Genomic DNA, 25,466 nt, shown 5'->3' on the forward strand with positions numbered 1-25,466 from the left:
TCACAGAGACATTCATCCAGGGTATTAGGAAAAACCAAGCCTCCCCTTAGGAATGGCACTTGTCTGAGAGTTTCCTCAGCACACAGCTCCTGAAAAGCCACCAGGCTTGTGAAAGGAGAACAGAGGGGCTATTGGGATACAAATTACAGCTCTCTCAGGATTTGCCCGACAGAGCGGCCGATGTAAGTTTCTCTACCTGAGCTTGGTAACTCACTGTCTCTTTCTCTCTCCCCCTCTTTCTCTCTCCTTTTTAAAACACATCTGACAGTTTTCTCCTTCCACTGAGCTTTGGGTGAAGAATTACAGATTGAAAAGGCAGCCAATTTGGGGTGGGGGCTAATTTCTTTTACGTTAGGGAACCAGCTAGGTGCCTGTGCCAACTTTATTTTTAGGTATTGCTTTCCTGAGGTTGGTTAATGTCTGACAGGGTTGAAAAGTGATAGAAGCTTCAAATTTTCTAGAAGTTTTTTAACATACGTATATATATTAGATATATGCGATGCACACAAACTTTAAAAATAATAATATCTGGAGCGTAAGTGAACCAGGAAGGGAATATGAAGCCAAAATATTTCCAGCCCATTCTATGATGCCTTTTACCTGGTCTGCTTCAAATGGCGCAGTGTGTTTGAGACGCACTCCGAATACACTAATTCTTACACAATCATGAGGCGTTTTGTCTTGATCCTTTAATACTTATAACCACCCATTTCCCCCCAACTGCTGATATTCTTGACTCCAGTATCAAAGCAAGTTAAGAAACTGCAGGCATATTTGGGATTTGGAAGGAGAAATTAAGAAATAGGTCTTGTTTTTTGGTCTTCACCCTCTTGAAGACCTCCCCAATCTTTGTTTGTAAGATAATATGTACAGCAAAAAAAAGCGGATTCTCATGTTAGAGAAACTTTATGGCACATGTCAGAAGTTTCCAGCTAATTAGAATGTTTTCCACTCACATTTGATCACGGCTTTTGTAGGTCCCATAAAACAACATGTTAATGTGGTAGGATCCACAGATTTTTATTAAGCGTGTACCAAATCCTTTCCAGATTATTCAGATATTTTGAACTTTTTTAGCTTTAGTGTTCATTTAGACCTTTTTTGTGTGTGTGGTTCCAGTTGGAAGACGTTGGTACCTGAGGAGTAAAACAAAGAGGAAACAATGACAGACGATCAAGACCTTTCTGAGGTGGAGATGAGTCCTGTGGGTTCTGAAGACCACCACTGCCTCTCTCCAGGACCTTCCATGGCATCAGATGTTAGCTCTCACCTTAGCAACCCCAGCAGCGGTGAGATGGGGAAGGTGAAGAAGGAACAGCAGGACTCAGAAGCGGATGACGACAAGTTCCCAGTGTGCATCAGGGAGGCCGTGAGCCAGGTGCTGAGTGGCTACGACTGGACCCTGGTGCCCATGCCTGTGCGGGTCAATGGAAGCAGCAAGAGCAAGCCCCATGTCAAGCGGCCCATGAATGCCTTCATGGTGTGGGCGCAAGCAGCCCGGAGGAAGCTGGCAGATCAGTATCCTCACCTCCACAATGCAGAGCTCAGTAAGACGCTTGGGAAGCTCTGGAGGTAAGAATGGCTGGGAGAAAGACACCACATAAGATGAGGGGAAACTGGGGTGCACTAGAGAGTGGTGGAAGCTCAGCAGGCATCGATTGATTGGTTTTAACTTTTGCTTTGATGTGGTGATAAGGGGAGAGCAGGTGGGGTGATCCAGGAAATAAGGCACAGATAAGTGGCGTAGGGAGCAAAGCATAGAAGGCACTTTCTTTCTTGATTATGTGCTGCCAGTATACAACTTGGTCCATGTTTTGATTTGACCTGTAATCCTATTCCATTGCAAGGCCCAGTTAATCTGGCCGCTAAGCCACAGTCCCAGCAGTTGGGTTTTCAGAAACTGCATACTTCACCTTCTCCTCTTGACCTGTTGCGTTCCTTCTTTCTACTACACTTTTGGGGTTCTTCTTCAGTTTTATCCCCTAGTGAAATCACAAGTCTCTCCTCTGCTACATGCTGTTTATCCAACAGTTCTGAAGTCCAAAACAAGCAGTGTCATGGTGGTGAAATTAAGGGAAAGATTAATTCGAAAATGTAAAGTTGACAGCTTTCATGGCTGAGAGAAAAGAAAAGTGATTTTCATGGAACAAAGGCTGAGCAGCAAAATGACAAAATTGTGCTCCCCTGTATGCAAGCTGGTTTTCATTTCATGATTTTGAGCCAATCTTTGATTTGTGAAAGTTCAAATTGGAGTGTTTGGAATTTGACATTCTGTGTCTGTTGAGTTTTCTAGCCTGGCATTTGTTTGTATTTGTGTTTTTTGTTTTTAAAAACATCCTTAAATGTATTTGTACCTGTCTTGAAGACAGAGTGAGCATGAGTTGGCATGGCGGGAAGGAAGGAGCAGGTATGGCAAAGGACAGAAACTCAGCCCCCTGTTACAGACCATCGCATTGTTGTTTAGTCACAGATATTGATAATTGGTGATTGCCTGAAGGTGATTTGGATTTGGAATTTGGCAGCTGTGAAATATACGAACAATGAAGAGTCGTGGGGTGGGGGGAGGCTAATGGAGCAATAAACAAGGCTTGTAATAAAAGGCTGATGGAGAGATAAGGAAACACAATCAGAATATAAGATCCCTTATATTGCCACTGAGCAATCTATGCCAATGCATTGCTTCTGGCTAATTGGACTGTCACAATTTGGGGTTGTTTCTGTTTATGGAACAACATGTTACTCCAACCATAGTAGAAACAAGCCAGTGTCCACTCAGGTAGCGAGAAGGCACTTTATGTTCCTTATTCAGGTGCACATATGTTCATATAGTAAATCTTTGAAGACAACATTCCTTTGCAAATTTACTTGGGAGTAATCCCAACTGAACATACCGGAACTCACTTCTAAGTAAATATGCATAGGATTGTACTGTTCAAGACTTTCCAGATTATCTGTTTATTGTGCATTTGTTGTGCGGCTCTTGCTCGCCATTTAAATGGAATCTAAGCATCTTACACTAAGGAAGCATGACTGTTTCAGAGACATTACATTTCCCTGGCATTCCAGTAACACTATGTTGCAGGTGGGGAAATGTGATTATTTACCCCACCTAAGAGGACTGTTGTTGTTTGGAGCAGTGTCTAGAATCATGCAGTTGTGAGAATGTCATGGGCACCTACTGGACAGTGTCCATGCCCTCATGCATTATGGCAGGCGCAACTCTGCCTCCAACCCACGTTCTCCAAATGCTAACCTGCAAAGAGAGGGCTAGCAAGTTGGAGCTGAAAATAGCAATCCTTGCTAGTTTCTTGCCCCCAGCAGCCAGTCTCCACATGCCTTGTCTTGAGGCTTTATCTGGACTTATTGCTTTGGTTGATTTGATAAGAAGCTCCTGAATGTTTAATTTTAGCTGGTTTCATTCCCAAGTGAATCCTGACTTTGTAGGCAAAATACTTCCCTTCTCCGGAACATACATCAGAATTTTTTTTCTTTTTTAAATTGGTACCTCCCTTGGCACAAAGGCTGGTTGTGCATTTTGTGAGGATGGGCACTGCATTATTGCATTGACACAGGGACTTGTAAAGCTCTCCTGTGAGATTTGAAATGCAGTGGGGCTGTTCATCCACGTAAACCTTTAAGAACGAATTCCACCAAGGCAGGATATCCCTTCTACTTCAGCTTGCAGTACTCTGACAGCTTAAATATTCAAAACCCACAAAAAACACTCAAGTTAGGCTTGAGCAAAGCTTAAATTATTTTCTGTTTGAGTTGAATCCTTGAGGTTATGGTAAGGATGTCAGCTTTTATCTGAAAATCTGATTATTAGAAAATACCTTCAAGACAAAACAAAATGGAAGACGCAGGGCTTTTCTTTAAAAAATAATAATTATCACATGACTCTTGGTTTTGAGTGAACAGATTAGATATATGCAACATGCTGAAATCTTAAGATCCGGCCACCCTGTGGGTTTTTTCCTCTCTCTTTTTTCAAATTCTTCTCCCATCCACACCCTAACTGCCATTCCTTCATCTAAATAAGCAGGGACCTAGTTCATGTGATTAGCTTTGCTGAGCAATTTGTCTGTGGAAAGCCATGCAGAATCCATGTGATTGCTGCAGGGCCAAGAATGCCACTTCTTTTCAGGCTTCTTGTTTATAGGAAGGGCTGTAGCTCAGTGGTAGGGCATCTGCTTTGCACGCAGAAGGTCATGGGTTCAGTCCCCGGCATCCCTAGGTAGGATGGGGAGAGACTCCTGGTCTGAAACCCTGGAAAGCCCTTGCCAGGCATTGTAGACCAGGGTTTCTCAAAGTAATCAGTACTGACCCCCTGAAGGTTGATGAGACTCTTCAGGGAATGTATAAAGACCCATGGGTCAAAAGGTCATCGTGGAAGTTTCTGAGATACAGTACAAAAAAATTAATTAGGAATTACGAGCCTCAGAAATAAAGGCCGTGGGCATGTACAGAGTGCACATCCCTTGCCAATGAGTAACGGTGAGCGATTGTTAATAAATATCAATTATATCTTGATCTATTTTCATCTTATTTCATTTACATTACAAAGAATTTGGGATGGGGTTGATGACGACTTTATAAGCTCATCAGTGAGTCAATGAACTCAGAGGTTTGGGAAATCTTGTTGTAGAGACAATACTGAGCTCAGCGGTCTGACTCAGTATAAAGCAACTTCCTATATGGAGAAATGCTTTTTCACTGCCACGTTAGAGTGGTCAGAGACACACCCCTTTCTGTCACTGATGTCCCCCCCCCCCTTATGGCAATTCATAAGAATTCAGACTGAGCTTCAGTTAAAGGGTTTGGCTCTCCACTCTTTCCGCCATATTATATCTGACAGATAACCCTCTTTCTACGTCTAGTGGGCACGAAGCAGAAATATTAAATACAGACATTTAAAGGCAGGACCTTTGGGTTATATCCATTTTTTAGTTTACCTCTGTGGTGACAGAGAATAGCACCCATCAAAACCTTTTCCTCTGTCTATCAAACCACCTCCTCTCTTTTCCTAAGTCTTCTGCCTGCAGTACAACTCAAACAAAATGGCTTCCTCAAAGAATTAAAATGGAGAAATGTGGCAGACCGTAAATTAGATTCCTAAGGCTTGGCACCAGTTGATTTGTCCTGAAAAGAAAAATCTTGCTAGATCAGGCCATAAGCCCATTTATTCTAGCATCTTATACTCACAGTGGCCATCCAGATTCCTCTGAAAAGCCAGCAAACAGGACCCGGGTGCCACAACATTTACCCCACGTGCGATTCCCAGCAATTGTCCTGCCTACATATAAATTTCTCCCAGTCTAAATATTTAGCCATCATTCCCATAATGCTTCACTGGTATGTGGACTTAAATGCTTTGCTGAACCTGATTAAGATTTTGGAAAGATGTGTACACCACTCACCTGACTCTTCCTATACACATTTCCTACTTTATCCACTAGTCATCATCATAATAATGCTATACCTAACTGATTTAACCCAACTGACTGTTGTTGTGGCATACAGACAAGTTGACTGTAGTTCAGTCCTAGGCAGGGAATCCTTTGAATATTCCATTTAGCCATTCAGTTAAAGGTTCTCCTTTTTCTCTGTAGCTTTTATTTTTAAAATTGCGGGAATACCTGCGTATATTAATTTTCTTGCTGCTTGTCAAATGGTGGCTCAAGGGATTCTTTGACTCATTTTTGCTGTGGATAGATTTGTAGTAAACCTACCTGGGCAGGCATCTCATTTAGCTCAATGGGACTTACATCTCTGCGGGACTTACCATAACAGCCCAAACCTTACCATGTCTGCTCAGAAGTGTGTCCCATTGAACTCAGTAGGGCTTTCTCTAGGGAAAGTGGACAGAGGATTGCCGCCTAAAGAGTGCGTTGCAGTATAAACCAATAGGGAAACCTATGTCTCTATTGCATTGGTAACAGTAGCACATACATCTGTGTAATGCCTTGGTCTCTGTTGGCTGAGAGGAGCAGACTGAGTGTCGACAAAGGTTAGTTATAATTGTCTGCATGTACTTTCTATGTAGTCCCAGTCAGAAACCATTCCTTTCTCCCCGACCCTTATTTGATGTGATTTTTCAGCGTTGCAAATGTTTAACCGCTCCACAAATGTAAGGATTCAGTTATTATAAAATCTTTTAACCTGTGTAAGAAAAAATCCAACTAGCAAACAAATATCTGAAATATATAAATTATGGTGGAGGGAGGCAAAACAACAACAACATTTTTTGAGTGCCGTCCACTTCCCTAACTAGCTACAAGCTCAGTGATGGTGTAAGGTTGCAGTACCTGCCTTTTAAACCCTTCTCTAGTTAGTCTGATATGTGAATCGCTAAACGGAATGACGATATCTTTGGATCTCAATATCCTTTAACTCATGGCTGCATTTACTTTCATTGTTCTTATATTATTATATTTGTCTTATTAATGTCTTATTAGCTCCGCTAGTAGAGCATGAGACTCTTCATCTCAGGGTTGTGGGTTTGAGTCCCACATTGGGCAAAAGATTTGTGCATTGCCAGGGGTTGGACTAGATGACCCTACAATTCTATGATTATTTGATATCTTTAACACATTTAGGCCGTGATTCTAAATTTACTTATTAGTGGCCTGGATGAGGCTCACTGAATGTAATGGAACTTATTTCAGAGTAGCAAAAAAAAAAAAAAAAAGAGTTTAGGATAGATCTGTACTGTGGATACTGGTATTTTTATGGGTCTGCTCATGCACTCCCTACAGTGAAGAGAGCTGGATACTACCTTATGCTTCCTTTTTGTACTAAAAAGTGCTTATGAATGCTCATCGTTTAAGGCAGAAGTCTGGATAATATTCAGCTCCCTTTTAGCCTTAGATCCCTTGGTATTTGTCCTGCATGCATAGTTCTGGTTTTAGGAGTGTATTCACAGCATGTCCCAGTGGCTTCCACGAGGACAACCCATGGGCCAAATCAACATGGCTGCCTTGTGAAAAAAAGGGAGGGGGGAAACACCACCAATGTACGCCTTTACTTGTTTAGCCTTGTTTGCTTTTGCTAACAGAGACTTCCTTGTGTGTCTCGCCACTAACATGGCTCTACACGCTTTCCTCATTTTTTAAATACTCTGCTGCCGCCAACGCTTCAAAATCAGCAGAAATATTTTAAAATAAATACTACACCAAAATACACTTACCCTTTTTTTTTTTTTTTAAAGAGAACTTTCTTAAGAAGGAAAACTGAAATGCAACTTTACTTTGCAGTTCTGATGTGGCAGCATTTGAGCCTTTAGAATGAAGTTCGTCTTCCTGGGCTCTGTTGCGTAGAAAGGAAGTATACTACTACTAATCTATTATTGTCATTATTATTTTGATTCTACACACACATATATAAATCAGAGAGGTCACGCCATTTACCAAATACTATAGTTCTGCGACTTCCACTCCTTTCATTGTGGCTGGGGTAGGTTTGTGTTTTCTTCGCACAAGTGGCCAGTTTCAAATAATAGGGGCTGCACAGTGGCATCATGTCTGGTGGATCGCTCCCAGAAAGATTCCATTGTTGTTGTTCCACTTGAGTTGGGAAGGATGGGAGATAGCAAGCAGAATATAAGAGTTCCAGAGCTCTGGTTTGCCGCTAGAGGGTCTTATCTCTCTCCCACCCCCCACCCCCAACGCTGCTTTGGTATGTTACAGCAGCAGTGCTACAATTACATTTTAAAGAAGGGGGTGGATAAAATGTATTTGCTGGCTCTTACTGGACTCCAGTTTCTATTATCGCTGACCATTGGTCATGTTGGCTGGGGCTGGTGGAAGTTGGAAGTTGGAATTCAAAAATGAATGGAGGACTACAGGTTCGCCACCCCTTGTTTTAGAGGAATGAGAAAGATGGTGGAAGGAAGGAAAGATGGGGGCGGGGGAGAGAAATGGTGGCATTGTATATAAGTAAGTCCCATGTTGCACAGGTTGGTCCTAGGTCCAGAAGAGTGGATGGGTGGCATTCTAGAGCCATTGTTTCAGGCTGTTTTCACTCATGACATGAGGTTTAAAATGTGAGTGGAAAACTTGCACTTGGCCAGAATGACAAATGCCTCTCCTCTGCATTATATTCTGCATTGGGAACAAACAAACAGGCAAGAGAGATGTAAAGGTATTTAAGCTGCAGATATGAAAAAACTTACAGCACCGGGTTTGGGAATTGGGATCAAATGGTGACTGGCCTTGGTGCCCCCAAAAGCTGATGCATTAAAGTCAAATGATGAATCGCTTTGGCAAAATATAAATACAACTTGCTCCTCTTATTTTGACCTGTGGTGTGGTTGTTGCTCCGCTTGTGCTGTTAGTAGTTTCCACATCCTTCCCTTTCTGTGACTACATTCTGTAGTAAAAACAGGAGCTCCAGACAAATTTTTATTTATTTTATTTTAAAGATTTATTAGGCTCCACGGTAGCCTTTCTTTCCCCTTCAAGGAATGCAAAACTATTGCCTGAATTTCCAGATTTCTGTTGTTTTAAGGGACACCCAAGAACATTACAGTCCCTCAAAACATAGCAAATACTGTTGCACTCATGTCCTGCTTGCGGACTTCCAGTGGGCATATTTTTGGCCACTGTGAGAACTGGGTGCAGGATTAGATGGGCCTTTAGTTTGATCCAGCATGGCTCTTCTTACGTTTTAACAACAACTAGGCTGTTTACACACCATATCTTGCATAAATCGTAATGCACGTCCTTTGTTTCCAACCCCATGGTTCCAAAACATTCCTTATTCCTGAAGTGTTGATCTGTCAATCCAGTCCTGTGACACATGCTCCTCAGTCACTGCACTATGGGAACCGCTGTCTATAGAGACAGACACCAAGGGGCAGGGCATTATTCATATCTGCACATCAACACGACCTGGGAGTTCATTGGGGGAAGGAAAACCTGCAGTTAGTACTTCCAAATACACTCAGAATTGTAAAGATAGGCAGCACTTTAAATTTGCAATGTGCTTTAGGTCATCTTTCCCACAATATGTCTTGTTTTATGGTAGGGTAGCCATGTTACATACCTCTGTTTGGAAGGGCAGTCAGAAGACAGCCCTCTATTTGAAGAGTTGTTGATGTTGTTGTATTTCTATACCACACTTATCCAAGGATCACAGGGCAGTTTACAATTTGAAAACACCGGAAATACATAATGTAAAAACAAACAAATCTGCCCCATGTCTGGTTTAAATAAATTTAACTATAGAAAGAGAGATCAGGAGCTTAGAAGCCACTCATCACAATTAGCCACCCCTGGTCAGTAAAAAAAGCAGGCACACCAGTCACTTGGTGTCTTCCCCACTATGGTGTGATGTACAGTGGTACCTCGGGTTACAGACACTTCAGGTTACAGACGCTTCAGGTTACAGACTCCGCTAACCCAGAAATAGTACCTCAGGTTAAGAACTTTGCTTCAGGATGAGAACAGAAAATGTGTGGTGGCAGCGGGAGGCCCCATTAGCTAAAGTGTTACCTCAGGTTAAGAACAGTTTCAGGTTAAGAACGGACCTCCAGAACGAATTAAGTTCTTAACCCGAGGTACCACTGTATTGTAGTTCTTTTTAAATTATTGGAATTATTTCTAGAGCCATGTCTATACATATGAATTTCGTTATGTGAATGTTATGCGAAGTGATCTTTTTTTGGTCCATACAAATCCTCTTTTTTGGCAGTCCATAACTGGCCACCCTATTTTACTGATGAGGAGCTCCAATACCCCCTCCCTCGCTGCACAAACACACCAGGTCTGTAGCTGAGTTGAGCTTTAACTAAATAGATCTCTCAGCTACTGGGCCCTGCTGGTTCTTAAAGGCAAAGGCCAGTTACTTCATCCACGATTAATTTCCTTCACAGATGTATATTTTACTTAGGGAATCACATGCACATTCCTCAAGAGTCCATTTTCTTAAGTGAGGAACGCACATGTAGCAAAGCAGACGTGTTGCGTTCATTACAAGTTACAGCGCACATGTGGGTTACATGTAATTCGCTTCAGAAAAAGTATGTGCAGCCTGTGTCGCTATTTTGCATGGCAATGTACATATATTTGGAATCCTTGCCTTCTCGTGTGCCTTCTTCTCTTTGCTCGTGATTTTGCAGAGAACCTGTTTGTCTTTTGAAATGTTGCTGTCAGGTAGTGCAGTAGTTGGGGTCGCTGTACACTGACGGAATCAACAGTTGCACGGGCATCGGCAGGCTTGTGAGCGTGGCAGAATAAATCTGAGTGAAGCACACTCAACTGCTATCTGTCCCGTGGGCAAGTCATGATAAAACCACACCTCTGGGAGACATAAACAGGCCTTTGAGTGGTTTGCTGATTACTCTCCCACTGGTTTGTTGTGTGCCTTCCCCATATGCTATAAGGCTTACAGTGTGCCTTGAGTTTTAATCGTATTCAACTGAGTCCTACTTGAAGTAGATTCATTGGAATTAGTGAACCTACATTAGTCGTGTCCATTATTTTCGATGGGTCTACTCTGAGGAGGACGAGCTTTGAATACCTCCCATCACAATTATTGTTGACAATGTGAAGGGCAATTACAAGGGAATCAGACTCTGTGGCAACATCCGTGATGCTAATGGCTTCATTTTCATGCTGTAATTAATCGGTCTAATTAATTCCCAGTTATTTATCTCCTTTGTTGAGAACAGCTATTTTGCAGCCTAAAAAGCATGTTGTCTTCTCATGATGCTCCATTTTACTGCTGGCTTTTCCGGTGGTAACTGAGGCTGAAATCCTAACCCTGTTTACCTGGGAGTAAGCCACATTGAATTCAGTGGAACTTACTTCTGAGTAGACACGGTATGGGTTGCAGCCTAAAACATCAGACCACTCTTCACAGGCTACACCTTGGCTTAAGCTCAAGGTCACCAGAACTCAGCCCTGTAACAAAATTTTAGAGCTGCTCAACCGTGGAATATATGGAATTATAAATGTGTATGTCTTGATGTATTTTTAATCCTTGTAATCACTTGTAAGCTGCTGTGGAAAAACATCTATTTTGAAATGTGAGATAACAACAACAACCAACAGCAGCCGCAATGTGAAATGTTAAGGTCCTACGGCACGGTTTTCAGGGTCAGCTTCAGTTGTAACTTCTAGAAATGAACCCCTAGATGCAGCAAAGAGAAAAAGGAATTAGAGACCTCCACCCTAGTTACGGTGCTTCCAGATTATCACTATTTTAGGGCGGGATTCAATCACATACAAGCAAATTCAAGTTGTGCGGTTATCACTGACTCGGACTTGGGGAGGTCTCTCACAACAAATCCACTCCCCACCCTCTGCAAAATCTGACTTCTTTGCGAAAAGGAAAATGATGAGTAAATAGAATCATAGAATGCACTGGAAAGTGTGCTATAATACTTGCTTTGACACGGTGTCAGCTAACCTCCTTGTAAACAAATAAAAATGAATGCTCAATAAACAGGCTGTTTGGAAGCACCCTTAAATAAAGAAGTTACAAGGGGTGGGTGGGTGTGTGTGTGTGTGTGAATGCACACGTGTTTCTTTCGACTTGTCGGCTTGCCGCCTAATGATCCAGTTTCCCAGCTGAATGTGTCATCTGTCTCTATTATACAGTATTTTATTTTTGGTTGTAATCCTTCTCAGAAAATGTGGAAATTTAGGCTTCTGGGGTTAATCTGTGATAGACGATTCAAACATGCAGGTTATCACTGGACATTTCAGCTAACAACAATGCTTCCTTGGGAACTTAAAAGCAGCGGAAATTAAACTGCTGCCCCCACCCTGCCATTCTGCCAACTTTGGTGAGGCTAATTATATAGAGCTGATTTCTTTTAATTTTTTTTTAAATGCATCAACCTAGAGTAGTTTTGAAATTGAATCTAGTTGGTTAGTTGACGCTTTTCAACATGTTCCTGTAAATAACAAAAATCGGTATCCAGTGCCTCAGACTGAATGCCAAGAAATTGCTGGACCCAGGATAGCTGCCAAATTCACTTGGCCTTCCCTAGGGCAGGGTGTGTGTGTGTAACCTGTGGACCACAACTCCCATCATTTGGCCATGCTGGCTGGGGCTGATGGAAGTTGGAGTCCAATGAAATCTGATAGTTCCATACCCTGCCATAAGGAAACCTGAATTCTTCTAACTTAGTCAAATCCTAGAATGATACTCTTTAAGGATGATTCCAGGTGGGTATCTATTGTGGGGCAGGTGCTGCTTAAGCTTACATTTTTTGCAGCACTTTCACAACTTCATAGGCATCAAGAGGTCTCTGTGGCGCAAGGGGTCATTGTGTCTGGCTGTTGGCCAGAAGGTTGGTGGTTCAAGCCCACTCAGGGGTGACTAGGGGCAGAACCTGAGGGTTAAACTCAAAGACCCTCAGGGTCCCTTCCAACTCTACAGTTTTATGATTCTATCCCATATTCCCCACTTTAATCTGGATTTACCTTTCCGGTAAGAACTCACAAAGTTAAGGCAACTTATTTGCAATATCTGAATACAATATTAAGTCTGAATCTGGAAGCACTCTTAAGTCTGAAAGGATGATCCTAGGCGTGACTATTCAGAAGTCAGTCCCACTTAGTTGAGCTGAAGTTGAAGAGGTAGGCTGAAGACAGTCAAAACAGTGAGATAGAGGGAGAAACGGGGACAATTGGTAATACTCAATGGTGTCACACCTATGGGAAGGGAAGTGGTGGCTTTCATACACACACACATACATGCAGGGTATCTACAGACATTCTCCAAAAAAGCCTGTAAACAGGAGCCTCGCCCTTTTGGAAGCAAGACAAAACAATTATCAGTATCTGGCATAATGCACCAGGAGAGCAAACTTGTTTCACAGCTTGAAAAATGCAACGCCAAGATACTGGTGTCCGCAGCAGCACCCTCTACTGGACAAGAAGTCAAATAACAAACAACTGGTCACAGGAACGAGCCGCAGAGGAGTAGCTGTTGTTGCCACAAAGGAGGAAAAGAGGGAGGGAGGAGAGTGCTGAGGCACATTAAACACAAATTAATTTCTTGGTACATGAATTTATGAAAGAAGTGAGATGAACCAAGGCGCATTGGAAATACTCCCTGAAGCGCCTTCGTTTCAGTTGAGCATGCCCAAGAATTTCAGTAAGCAATCTGGTCACAAAGAGATGTTAACTCTGGAGGCATATATACACACGAAACATATATCCGTATTATAGCAGTTTAAAGGTTTTCCCAGACAGTCCTTGGGAGATGTAGTTTAGTGAAGGTTCTGATAATTATGTTAGAAATCCATAGGCATGGACAAGTCTATCCGGTTTCTCAGTATTAAGTTCAATTCTCCACATTTTCACATCTGTTTACTTTTCATTAAAGAAGCTCTTGTGAAAATTCGCCTGCATGTTCGTGCCATTTCCCCCCTAATATACACAATTTTGCAAAACAATTTCCACCTGATATAATGCATTTTTGTACGTTGTTTTCACAAACATATGCAGTCGTATGCACACTTTATCCTAGTATGCAAACATTGCCTGGATGCAGAACTGCATTGCAAAATTCAGAGAAGTGAGAATTCGGAAGGGTTGTTGTGTTTCAGTTTGTGTGCTGTTTCAGAAAGTGTGAATAAGGCAGATTCACCTTGAAGTACAAACTGAATTGAGCTTCTTCCGCAAACCCCTCTCCCATCGCTAGAGATTCCTATGATCCTCATTGGACTATGGTTCACAGGAAAGGGGGGGGTTACTTGTTAACCCATTCTATGCCTGTAAATAATAGGCCCTCACATTGAGCCTTTCCATACAATAACTCAAAGTGTGCCCTGGCCACATTTCACCTGTTGTGCAGTACTTGCACAAGTGATGCAACCAGCAGCAGTACCTCAGTATCCCATCTCTGCATCCTAGTTGTAAACATAACAAGTGTGTTGTGGAAGTGGAATATTTTTTTCTGTTTATTGCATCCCCTCTCTCTCTCTCTCTCTCTCTCTCTCTCTCTCTCTCTCTCTCTCTGAATGCCACAATGCACATGCTTCTCTTCATGATTTGGGAGAACACAGCTTTCAAACCCAAAACCTAAAATGAAGCATTAAAAAAACCAAAACCCAGACAAACCCTGAAATGGATCTGGCAACCAATAGAATGTGAGGGAGAGAGGGAGGAGCTGTTTTCTGCCAGGAATGACATCACAGACGGCTGGGCCCAACAGGTGCCTATGACCCTCATGCAATAACAATCCATGTGCTACATTGACAAGGGCTATAAATAGTGCCGAGTGTTGTGACACTTGTGACATCGCAAGAACAAAAGCACAGCCTGAGCTTCATGCCCACAGACTGTGCTCCACAAATGGCAGATAATTGTAGAAATCTTCCACATTCAGTTCACCTTGCAATTACGGGAACTACTTTCACACATAGTTCAGAGCTTTTTGAATGAATTTTGCTAAGCTAAAATAAAGTTTTAAAAGGTGTGACTGGCAAGACCCCACCAACAGCATACAAACTGATACGGCTAACTTGACCCAACAACCCTCCCCCCCCCCCCGGAAAGAAAACTCACAGCAGTCGGCTGAAGGCAACTAACCATACCCTGAGTCCCCAACCACTCTCAAACCAATGAAAACTAATTATTGAATAGAAAGGGAACCTACACATGTGTACCTGACACAGAAATATCACACATACACTATGTAAAAGAATGAAAGTTTACTACCCCCTTTTTCTCTCCCCAGTTTTCTCTCCCTACCTCTCTTCTTCCCCAACCTTCTACTGTATGCAGCATCAAAGTCTCATATCGAATATAAATGATCTGAAAAAAGGACTTTATGATCAGAAAACAGAAACGATGTATGTACTTTTGTAACCCAAGAAAGTCTTAATAAAAACATTTTTTTTAAAAAAAAAAAAGATGCGCATGGCTTTGAATAAAATTGATGCTTCCTAAATTCCCAGAATCAGCCTGCATGCCAGGCTTTAGACTGTGAACATGTGAAAAAATATTAAAGGTGCCTTTGAATAAGTATATTTCCCTTAAGTGATAGCTTCCCCTTTAAGGCAGAATACATGCCTTAGGACTTGCATGTTTATTGTGGCATATGCTTTTATATGTTAGGGTGCCCCTTCGTGATCCTCAGTTAGCATGTTGGTGTACAAATCTCTCTCTCTCTCTCTCTCTCTCTCTCTCTCTCTCTCTCTGTGTGTGTGTGTGTGTGTGTGAAAGTGTATGCAAGTGTGCATATGTCTGTAAGTGTGTATATATACATGTGTGTTGTTTTTTCTCTGGGCACTGGGAAAAGGGAGCCCTTTCTCAGCACTCAAAGAGAGAAAACAGCAAGCTGGCCATGTAGGGAACTTCCTGCAGGGGCAGATCATTTTGTTTTCCTCTCTGCGAATGAGCATGAAGTGACAGGAGGGGTCTGGGAAGTCTGATCCAGCCTTATAGTTCCCCACCTCTGATGTAGAGAGCAAAAACTGTCAACAGTGGCATCAAATGGTTAAAAATTATAGCCTGCTGCTCTGCTTATTTTGCATATGTGTTAATTGAATTGTCAGAAATGCATTTAAAAACTTAAATGTACGTTTTCAAAATAAGCACAGTTAATTACTCACACCTATAATGAGACAGGAAACCACTGTCTCCATTCAAGTCTGAGTGGATAGCAACTAACGTTTTTATAAGTTAGCAGATTCATGCTCAAGTCTCTTTAAAGTTCCTTTGGTCTCTCTCTTCTGCATTCGGTGCATGGCAAAATAGGATGTAAAAAGTCTTTGGGGTGTGTAAATATGGAGGATCCTCTCTCGGAGCAGCATGAAATGAATCCATTGGCTGCCATAGATTTGGGTTTTTTTATTCCATGCCTGCATGCTAGAGGCAAGAGGCCTATCAAATATAACAGATGGGTTGATGGGATATCAGCATGTGGATAACAGCTGAATCTTTCTCGGCACACACCGCTCTGAGCAAATTGTCCCTTGGAGCAGTGCTTGCAACATCTGCATTGGGTCTGTACACACATATGCATAGATACAACTGATCTCTTCCCCCACTCTATTCCCTGCCTTAATTCTCCTCATTGCTCTCTATGGGACCAATGGCTGAGCCCTTCTTATAGCACTGACTCAGCTGTAGCAGACACCGATGAGTAAAGAGGCTTGGCAAAATATATCAGCCGCATCCTTTGCAGTCACCCACTAATAAAGCCACTACACTATAGACATACTGTATTTTTCCATGTATAAGACTAGGTTTTCCCCCCTAAAAAATAATGTCCAAAATTTGGGGGCATCTTATACACAGATAGAATAGATCTCCCCCCATTTTCTTAAATCAGAGTCCCCCAAAATAGGGGGCGTCTTATACATGGGGCATCTTATAGACGGGAAAATACTATACTTTGGCACAGATGGCCAAGGTGGTGCCCTCCATATGCATACCCTCCCACTGCCCCCACAATGCCAGGATTGTCACGAAAACCCTTAAGCCATTACAGCATCTCACTTCCTCATGCAGAGTCCCAAATTCCCAAGGGCCCTTCCCTTCAGTACAGCATTTCAATGTGTTACTAGAAGTTCAGTTCTGTGCATCCTTCTAACACATTTACTAGATGCGCTCAATATGGCGTCACTTCCTGTTTTTATGAAAACAAGTCACCTGAATGCCCCCAAGAAAGTTTTTCACCGTTTCCCCGCCCCTCAGTCGGTTGGACTCCCATAAAGAAAGTGGAGAGTGGGGGAGCGAAGGGGGTGGGGCCTTCTGCAAGGCCATTGCCATGGCTGCAAGGGGTGTTGTGGGAGCTGAAGAGCAGCCATTATGGTCACTTGGCTCCAGCTTGGTTCGTTCGGCCACTGTGTCTGAGTCCATGCCCTAGCCTCTGAGGAGAAGAAGGCACGGCGGATAGCAATGATGACACTGAGGTAGACTATGTCCCTATTTTCACCTGAGGAATGTTGGAGGGTATGCCGTATGTTGTCAGGCCCCAGCTCCCATCAACTCCAGCCAGTAGCAGTTAGGGAGGATATGAGTTGTAGCATGGTGGTGATGTGGGGGGGGGGAGTAGGTAAAGGATCCCTGGACGGTTAAGTCCAGTCAAAATCAACTCTGGGGTTGTGGCGCTCATCTCGCTTTCAGGCTGAGGGAGCCGACGTTTGTCCACAGACAGCTTTCCAGGTCATGTGGCCAGCATGACTAAACCGCTTCTGGTGCAATGGAAACTCCGTGACAGAAGCCAGAGCGCATGGAAACATCCTTTACCTTCCCGCCGGTGCGGTACCTATTTATCTACTTGCACTGGTGTGCTTTTGAACTGCTAGTGTTGGCAGGAGCTGGGACTGAGCAATGGGAGCTCACCCCCGTCGCAGGGAATCGAACCACCAACCTTCTGATTGGCAAGTCCAAGAGGCTCAGTGATTTAGACTAGTTGCATGTGCTACGACTACAAATGTAGAAGCCACGGCAATGGATCCCCTCCGTGATCACAAAACTGGAGTGTAGATGCCACTCTGACTGCATCAAAAAGTATTCTGCCTATGGGGAGGAAGGAGGAGAAGGTCCAGTTAAAGCTGCCTTAATACCAATTGCATTTACATGCCAATCTTTCTTTCTTTCTTTCCTGGGTGCCTGCAAAAATTCCATTGCACGAAATGTCATGAAGTAGGGGGGACGCCAAGGCAGGAAACGAGTGAAATCCAAATCCCGCAAATCTCCTGGCCTCTCTGCCTGCTCATACCGGTTTCCCTTCGCTAAAGCTGATTTGAAGTTCTGATCCCCAGGAAGAACAAAGGGAAGCCAGGTGACATAGCAGGAGAAGACAAGGGCAGGGTTGGGCCACGGGGTAGGGTGGGAGGAACGGAAAAAGGACTTGGTTGCACAATGCAGTCAGGGAATCTCAAGAGCAAGGCTGCTATCGAGCACTGCAGTTCAAATCTGGAGTTCACTGTTTCTGTGGCTTGTTTCCTCCTGACAAACATGTATCTGTAATATTGCACATGATACATTTTTCACAGTAAAAGGAAATGACATCCTAAACTCAGAAGAAGCAATATGGTTAGGCACATGTGGGTGCCATAACTGAAAAATCCATCCCTGTGCATGCACTGGGGGTTGTAGCTCAGGGCAGAACATCTGCTTTGCATGCAGAAGATCCCAGTTTCCATTCCCAGCATCCCTAGGTAGGGCTGGGTAAAGCCTTCTAGCTGAAACCCCAGAGAGCAGCTGTCTGTCAGTGTAGACAAGTACTGGGCTAGATAGCCCAATACTCTGACTGACTATAAGGCAACATCCTATGTCCACTAGCATAAGCAAGGGATGGAAGCTCTGGAAAGCTTGCAGAAACCCAGTTCCCCACTAGCTTGTACTCAGACCCCCCAAGTGTCCCAATTTTCCAGGGACATCCCTGATTTAGAGAAGCCGTCCTGTTTCTGATTTGATGCCAGAATGTCCCACTTTTCCTTAGGATGTCCCTATTTTCACTGGAGAAATGTTGGAGGGTATGGAGTTATCTGACCCCCAAGCCGTCTGAAGAAAATCCTGTATAGGGAAGGTTGTTTTATTAATGTTCATTGTTTTATCATGCTTTTATATAGGTTGGAAACTTCCCAGAGTGTCTGGGGCAACCCAGTAAGATGTGTGGTGTATAAATAGTAAAATTATCATTGTGAAATGGGACATCCCTATTTTCATTGGAGAAATGTTGGAGTGTATGTTGTACTTAGTACCTTCCAGGTTTAAAAAAGGCTGGATCCTTTGCTGGAATGAGTTTTTGCTTCTTCCAGTGTCAGAAAAAACCTAATTATGCTATCCTAAATTGTTCCAAGCACGATTATTCAACGAGTCTAAGCCCAGCTCCTCATTGTCTCCAAAAAGTGGGAGACCCAGGAATTAAACCTATCTGGAAACCTGTTTGGGGGCTTTGGGCAGATCCAAACCATACATTTAAAGCACATCCAGTGTACATTTAAAACTTATGACTTCCCCCAAAGAATCCTGGGAACTGTAAGTTTCCTACTCACAGAACTACAATTTGCAGAGCCCTTAACAAACTACAGTTCCCCGGATTCTTTGGGGGAAGTCATGTGCTTTCACTGTGTGTTGGGTGTCCTTTAAATATAAAGGTGCCAGGCAAAAACATCCCTCTTCCCTCAGGCCTTTGGCTAATTAAATGATCTATAACCTTTTAAACTGTTTGGGGGAAGTATTGTTTTGTTTGTTGCTACGTTATGTATTCATGTATTTTTACATTGAAAACTGCCCTGTGATCCTCAGAGGAAGGATGGTATAGAAATTTAATTTAAAATAAATAAAGTAAATAAATATGGTGTGGATCTACCTAAAGCACCCAGAATAGGTTTCAAAATGGGTTTGATTCCCAAGTCTCCCGCTTCTTGGAAACCATCAGGAATAGTCTTGGACTCATTGAATAACTGTGCTAGGAGCAATTCAGGATGAGAGAATTAGGATCCTTGGGGACATTTGTGTGTGATAAATAGGGGCAGGAAGGAGACACAGGAAAGCTGGTGCTGAACTCAGGGTGACTCAATCGTTTTAATCTCCTGGATTAAAGCCATGGTTGGAATGCAGTTATGTGGCGGAGACCCTCTCAGCCTGGTGTGAAGTTAGGTCAGCTCCACTAGAGGTACCACTGCAGGACATCCTGCCCAAGAGGGAAAAGGAGACGCTCAATCCAGGACTGCCCCAGGCCATTTGCTTGCTGAAGTGAAATGCAAAATGGTGTCCCTACCATTGTGTACAGAAGCGGACTGGACTGGCAGTTGGGTCATAATTCAACCTTGGTGAACGAGGCAGCGCCCTCTATGGCTTCATTGGATAGCAGAGGCATTTGAGGGAGGCAGGGCAGGTTCCTCCAACACCTTGCTGCCACTCCTCACCCATCAGCACATGCTGCCTGAGGCAGCGTCCTCAGTCTGCCCAATGGCCTTAACAATTCTTAATACTATGTTTTTAAATTGGTGTAACTAGCCCTGAGATACCACGGTGAAGGGTGGGTGAGAAATGTTGTTGTTAGGGCCTGACTAAATCAGTCTTAAGTCTGCCACTACTTTTGCTATGGGCTGCTTTGCGTTCATTATTGCTGCCATTAGCTCTTTCCCCCTTTTTTTCTTTGTCCTGAGTTTATTTACTTTCTAGCAATAGACTCTGCAGAAAGTTTGGTTCTGCATTTGCATAGGCCCTCAGAAGCTTCTTCAGTTTATACTTTCTCCAGAAGTTAACTCAAATTTTCAACTAGAGAACTTGCATATAAATGAAAAAAAATTGCATGTGAGATATTACAGTTAGGTCTGTCTTGGCTGGAAATGTCACCTAAGCAGCTTTCACACCCTGGAGCTTTTCCGTTTCCTATAGAACACAGAACGGCATTTGGGCTGGTGGGGAATAACAGTCAATTTGTGTTGCAAAATAGAATGACCATGGAACCATATTCAGAACAGAAGACAACACCGAAACTGGAATTCTGGAATCTACAAAAGTTGTGTAAATTATGTTTGAGCAAATTAGATGGGCTAAATAAGCATATTTGGGAACAAAGATAAGAAACGTGGTCCACTCGATGCTGTTTCTTATGAGGGAAACTGACAACAAGCATGTACACGACACCTTGATTAAAATCTGGTAAGAGTTGCCAGGGTCCAGAAAAAAATTACTCCAGGGTCACCATTTAGCCATTCCTGATGTAGTATGAAAAAAGGTTGTGGTCAAAGCTTGATAGCACCTGCAAAAGAGGTATAGGAATTTGTCTAGTCCATGACTAATATGATGAAGAGCAGTGAGATTCTGTTCTAACTGGAGAAAACTCAAAGTGCTACAGGAGTGACCGTACCGTTCTATAGTGTCTTTCATCATGTGTTTTCAAGGCTCTGTGCTGTGTATTTAATTAGTCACCCCAAAACAGCATCTAATAAAGCAGCGCCTGTTAAAGAGAGTGGAAAATGAGATCAGAACACAAGGACCCTAGAATTTTGTGTTTTTTTAAATGCAACAATATCTGGGATAATTAAATGGGACATTCCCAATTGCACAGCTTTCAAAACTACACAGAACAAAATAAAGAAAATTAAAAGACATTTTGCCCGTGTTACTGAATCTAAATAAAACTGTGCTTAAGGTCAACATCTTTGCCGGTGTGATTGAATTGCAATTTACTACTGATAAATGGATCAGATGGCTCACTGGCTGAGACTAGAACTGTATCAAAAAATGGGGAGCTGATCACATATGCAGGTCGTTCATAAAATGGCCCGAAGAGCCTCACCCTGCCACTGCAAAACCTCTGAAAGGGAGTGCAGGGTTGACAGGGGTCACAATGGAGCAATCCACTTTCAGAACATATTTGCCCCTCTTTCCTCCAATGCTATGGCTTCTGGTGGGTTTGTGGTTCCACTTTTAACAAACTCTTTCCGCGTGTCCTCCCCCAACACCCCCCTTCCTCTGTTTCTTTAAGATTGTTGAATGAAAGCGACAAGCGTCCCTTCATTGAGGAGGCGGAGCGGCTGCGAATGCAGCACAAGAAGGACCACCCTGATTACAAGTACCAGCCGCGCCGGCGGAAAAATGGCAAGGCCGCCCAGGGTGAAAATGACAGCCAGGCCGAGGGAGAAGCTGGTGGAGCAGCTGCAATACAGGCACATTACAAGAACGCCCATTTGGACCACAGGCACCCTGGGGAAGGCTCTCCCCTGTCTGACGGGCACCCTGAACACCCCTCAGGTTAGTCCCATAATACAGTTTAATCCACAGACATAGCCTGAAGATCAGCAGCTGGGTATATCAGGGGTAGGCAACATGGTGTTATTTTTTGACTCCCACTCCCATGTGCCCCAACCAGCATGGCCAATGGTCAGGGATGATGGGAGTTGTAGTTTTACCTTCATCTGAGGACCGTCACTTGGCTGCCCCTTGTCTAACTGTAGAGTACCATCGTGAAAACAAATGGTTGATTTTGTTCCTATTTTTCTGACCTGGCATAGTTAAGATATGGCACAAGTGAGTTTGGCAACTTTTTATTTTTTTAAAAACAAACCCTCATGGTTCATCATTGCCAAAGTCTAAGGACTATATTTAACCCAGCTGTCATTTTGTATTTCATTAGCTGCCCAATTTATTTTTGCCTCTTCTCTAAGGAATGATGCTAGCACAGCTTTCCTCCATCTAGTGCAACGGTTCTCAACCTGTGGGTCCCCAGATGTTGTTGGACTACAACTCCCATCATCCCTGAGCTCTGGACCCACAGCTTGAGAAAGGCTGATCTAGTGCCTTCCAGATGCTTTGTGCTCTGGCTCCCATTGACACCAGCCAGCACGGCCAATGATTAAAGGTGATGGGAGCTGCATCTCAACAACATTTGGAGGGCTTCAAGCTAGGGAGCTGCTCTAGCAGGTCTGTGCAGCGAAGGGAGACAGGTCAGCTGCTCTCTTCTTCTGCTATGAAGTTGTTCTCTCTGCTTTATCTGCGGCGAGGTGGTAACTGACATCTTCTCTTGGCTTCCTCCTATGTGGTTTTCATATCACAGGTCAGAGCCACGGACCTCCCACACCGCCGACCACTCCAAAGACAGAATTGCAGTCCGGTAAGGCTGACTCCAAGAGGGAGGGGCGTTCCCTTGGGGAAGGAGGAAAGCCACACATCGACTTTGGCAATGTGGATATTGGGGAGATCAGCCACGAAGTGATGTCCAACATGGAGCCCTTCGACGTCAATGAGTTTGACCAGTACCTGCCGCCGAATGGACATGCTGCTCACCCAGGTCATGTCGGAGGCTATGCTACAGCTGCTGGTTATGGCCTTGGGAGTGCCCTGGCTGCAGCCAGTGGACACTCGGCCTGGATCTCCAAGCAGCATGGAGTCTCCTTGTCTGCTGCCACATCATCGGTGGTAGACTCCAAGGCACAAGTGAAAACAGAAGGCTCTGCTCCGGGGGCCCATTACACTGACCAACCCTCCACTTCACAGATAGCATACACCTCTCTCAGTTTGCCCCACTATGGCTCAGCTTTCCCCTCTATATCCAGGCCTCAGTTTGACTACCCTGACCACCAGCCCTCAGGACCCTACTACGGCCACTCCAGTCAGGCTTCTGGCCTCTACTCGGCCTTCTCCTATATGGGGCCCTCCCAACGGCCCCTATACACTGCCATCTCTGACCCGGCACCTTCAGTGCCACAGTCTCATAGCCCCACACACTGGGAGCAGCCTGTATATACGACCCTCTCGAGACCCTAGGGAACGGGGAGCAGTGACCAAAGCAGCAGCGGAAAGGCTCCGGAGAATCGGCCCCAGAAGACGAGCCTCCGGGTCCCGAGGTCATTCGGTGTAATCCAGTCGCCAGAACCCACAGAATATCCGGGCGTGTCTATCTTGACCGCAGTTATTGATGGCTCACCTGGCTGGAGGAAGGTTCCCAGCCACCCCCCACAATCCCAGTCCTTGATTGGCTTCCGAGGTCCCATAGGCCTTCTAGATGAGGACGATTCTAGGCACGGAGCAACTAGTCATGGCGGGTTTTTTTGTTTTTGTTCAGCATATTAAGGGTTTAAAACAAAATAAAATTGAGAGATAATCCCTTCCCTTCTCTCCCCCTCCCTGAAGTTGTCCAGACCATCATCCTGATGGTTTAGAAAGAAACACAATGGACGCAATTCTGCCACTCGCTGTGGGTGAAGGCTAGGTGGGCACCCTGATGGGGTAATGTTACAGGTGGAGAAGTAGAATGGTGCAGCCGTCCGATATGGACCATGCTCTAGGACATTCCTGCTTCAGAGTCGCACGTGCATGAAATGTTGCTCCCCATTGGAAGACCAACCTATGCTTGCTTTTCCTGTTGATATTTGGCACCTGCGCCCACTTTCCCTTATCCATTCCATCGCCTCTCTGCTGCCTGGCTCTCTTAAGACTTAACTACACAGTACTTTGGACTCAGGAACTGCATTATATGCTCTGGCCGCCTTTGCATCGCAGCATGTAAGCATGTGCATACATGCTGGTCCCTTGGACCGTAAAAAAAGCGAATGGGACTGAATCCAACTTTGTTGTTATGAACATTTTGTATTCCTAGTTTGTTTCCAACACTTTGTGGCTCCCTTCTAAACTCCCCCAGCTACCTTTCTAACATGCCAGAAGATACCCTACCAAAGCCAATATTTTTCCTTCCGGCTTACAAGAGTGATTGTGTGTCTATATGTGTGTGTGCACATGTGTGTGCAGAGTGGGTGAGGGAAAGCAGAAAGATATCAGTGCCTGGAACGGTCAGTGTGGTTCTCCTATTTTCTTAAACACAGGCCAAATGTGCAGGGAGAACTTCTACATGAACACAATGCTAGGACAGACATATCCTCATTCCCCCACGAGAGACAGCTCAAGGCGTTTTGGTGCCCGAGGCAGAGCATGCACATGGCTTGCCAAAAACATTATAAACTAAATCACCAATCATTTGCTCCCGCTTTCCAAAATCTGCTGTGTGTCAGAGGCTGCCTCACCCTGCCTCCTGGCAGGGCCAATCCCTGTCACATGTTCAAAATTGTTAGCAGCTAAGTTCTGTCTTTGCCACAACAAGGAGGACCTTGCTGGTGTAACTGATGTGGAATGGGCATTTAAAGAAGAAGTAGGGCTGTGCAGAATTCAGATGAACCCATGTTCACTTTTGAGTTTTTCAAATGGAGGCAGCCTCTTCAGCTAAATCAAATTTTGCCTTTATTTTCCTCTTCTCCGTGGCCCTGATGCATGCCCATTCCATAGCTTCAAAAAAGGAGAATGAGCATGTCACTTTGATGGCTGCCGTGACTTAGACAGTACCAAAAACACACCCCGGAGAGGCCAGACACTGTGCAGTTGCATGAGGATAGACCCACAACTGGCCACCATGTACATTGTGGTACTTGCTGTTGTTCCTAACCCCTTTGGATTGAGACGACTGAGGCTAACCTCCCCAAAAGTTATGAGCTTTATATATGCTTGACTCCATTTTTCTGCTATGGATGATTATCTCTTCTCCATGGTGTTTGAAAAGAACATGTAGTATGCCTGTAATCCTTGTATGCATGCAATCTATTAACTGCTCTACACCCTTATTTATGGAAGTAGCACATCCTCCCCTGTTCCCAACACCACAACCCTCTAGCACCATTAACTTTGCATCAAATGTATGGAATAATAAACTTAAGAGGTTTCAGCTATGCGTGTCAATTTCTATTTCTTCTTTTCTCTTTCTCAATCCCCACCCCCACCGCCCAAAAGGGGTGTAAGGAAACTATTTCTATCTACACATACCCTTCTGGCTCACGCATTTTCTTCTTCTTATTTATATGTTAAATCTGAATCTCGCCTTTCCTCCAAGTACAGTCATACCTTGGTTTTCGAACAGCTTAGTTCTTGAGCATTTTGGCTTCCAAAAATAGTTCGCAAACCCGAAAGTGATTGTTCCGGTTTGCGAACTATTTTTGGAAGCCAAACGTCCAACGAGGCTTCAGTGGCTTCCGATTGGCTGCAGGAGCTTCC

General features: G+C 43.9%; 1 protein-coding gene across 1 annotated transcript; it reads left to right on the top strand.

Moving 5' to 3' along the window:
• SOX10 (SRY-box transcription factor 10) lies at positions 1-25,144 on the top strand. The gene is made up of 4 exons (XM_053405729.1): positions 1-182; positions 1,120-1,572; positions 21,418-21,683; positions 22,486-25,144. The coding sequence occupies exons 2-4, from the start codon at positions 1,163-1,165 to the stop codon at positions 23,193-23,195; spliced, it is 1,386 nt and encodes a 461-aa protein (XP_053261704.1). The 5' UTR covers positions 1-182; positions 1,120-1,162; the 3' UTR covers positions 23,196-25,144.
• The last annotated feature ends 322 nt before the right edge of the window (positions 25,145-25,466 follow it).

The sequence above is a fragment of the Podarcis raffonei genome, chromosome 10, assembly GCF_027172205.1.
Source record: "Podarcis raffonei isolate rPodRaf1 chromosome 10, rPodRaf1.pri, whole genome shotgun sequence".
NCBI classification, from domain to species: Eukaryota; Metazoa; Chordata; class Lepidosauria; order Squamata; family Lacertidae; genus Podarcis; species Podarcis raffonei.

Bases quoted from the DNA above. Each gene is read 5' to 3' on its own strand.
- SOX10 (XM_053405729.1), top strand. From the start codon at position 1,163: ATGACAGACGATCAAGACCTTTCTGAGGTGGAGATGAGTCCTGTGGGT. The intron at 1,573-21,417 runs GTAAGAATGGCT...TGTTTCTTTAAG, and splicing joins ACGCTTGGGAAGCTCTGGAG to ATTGTTGAATGAAAGCGACA. The intron at 21,684-22,485 runs GTTAGTCCCATA...TTCATATCACAG, and splicing joins GCACCCTGAACACCCCTCAG to GTCAGAGCCACGGACCTCCC.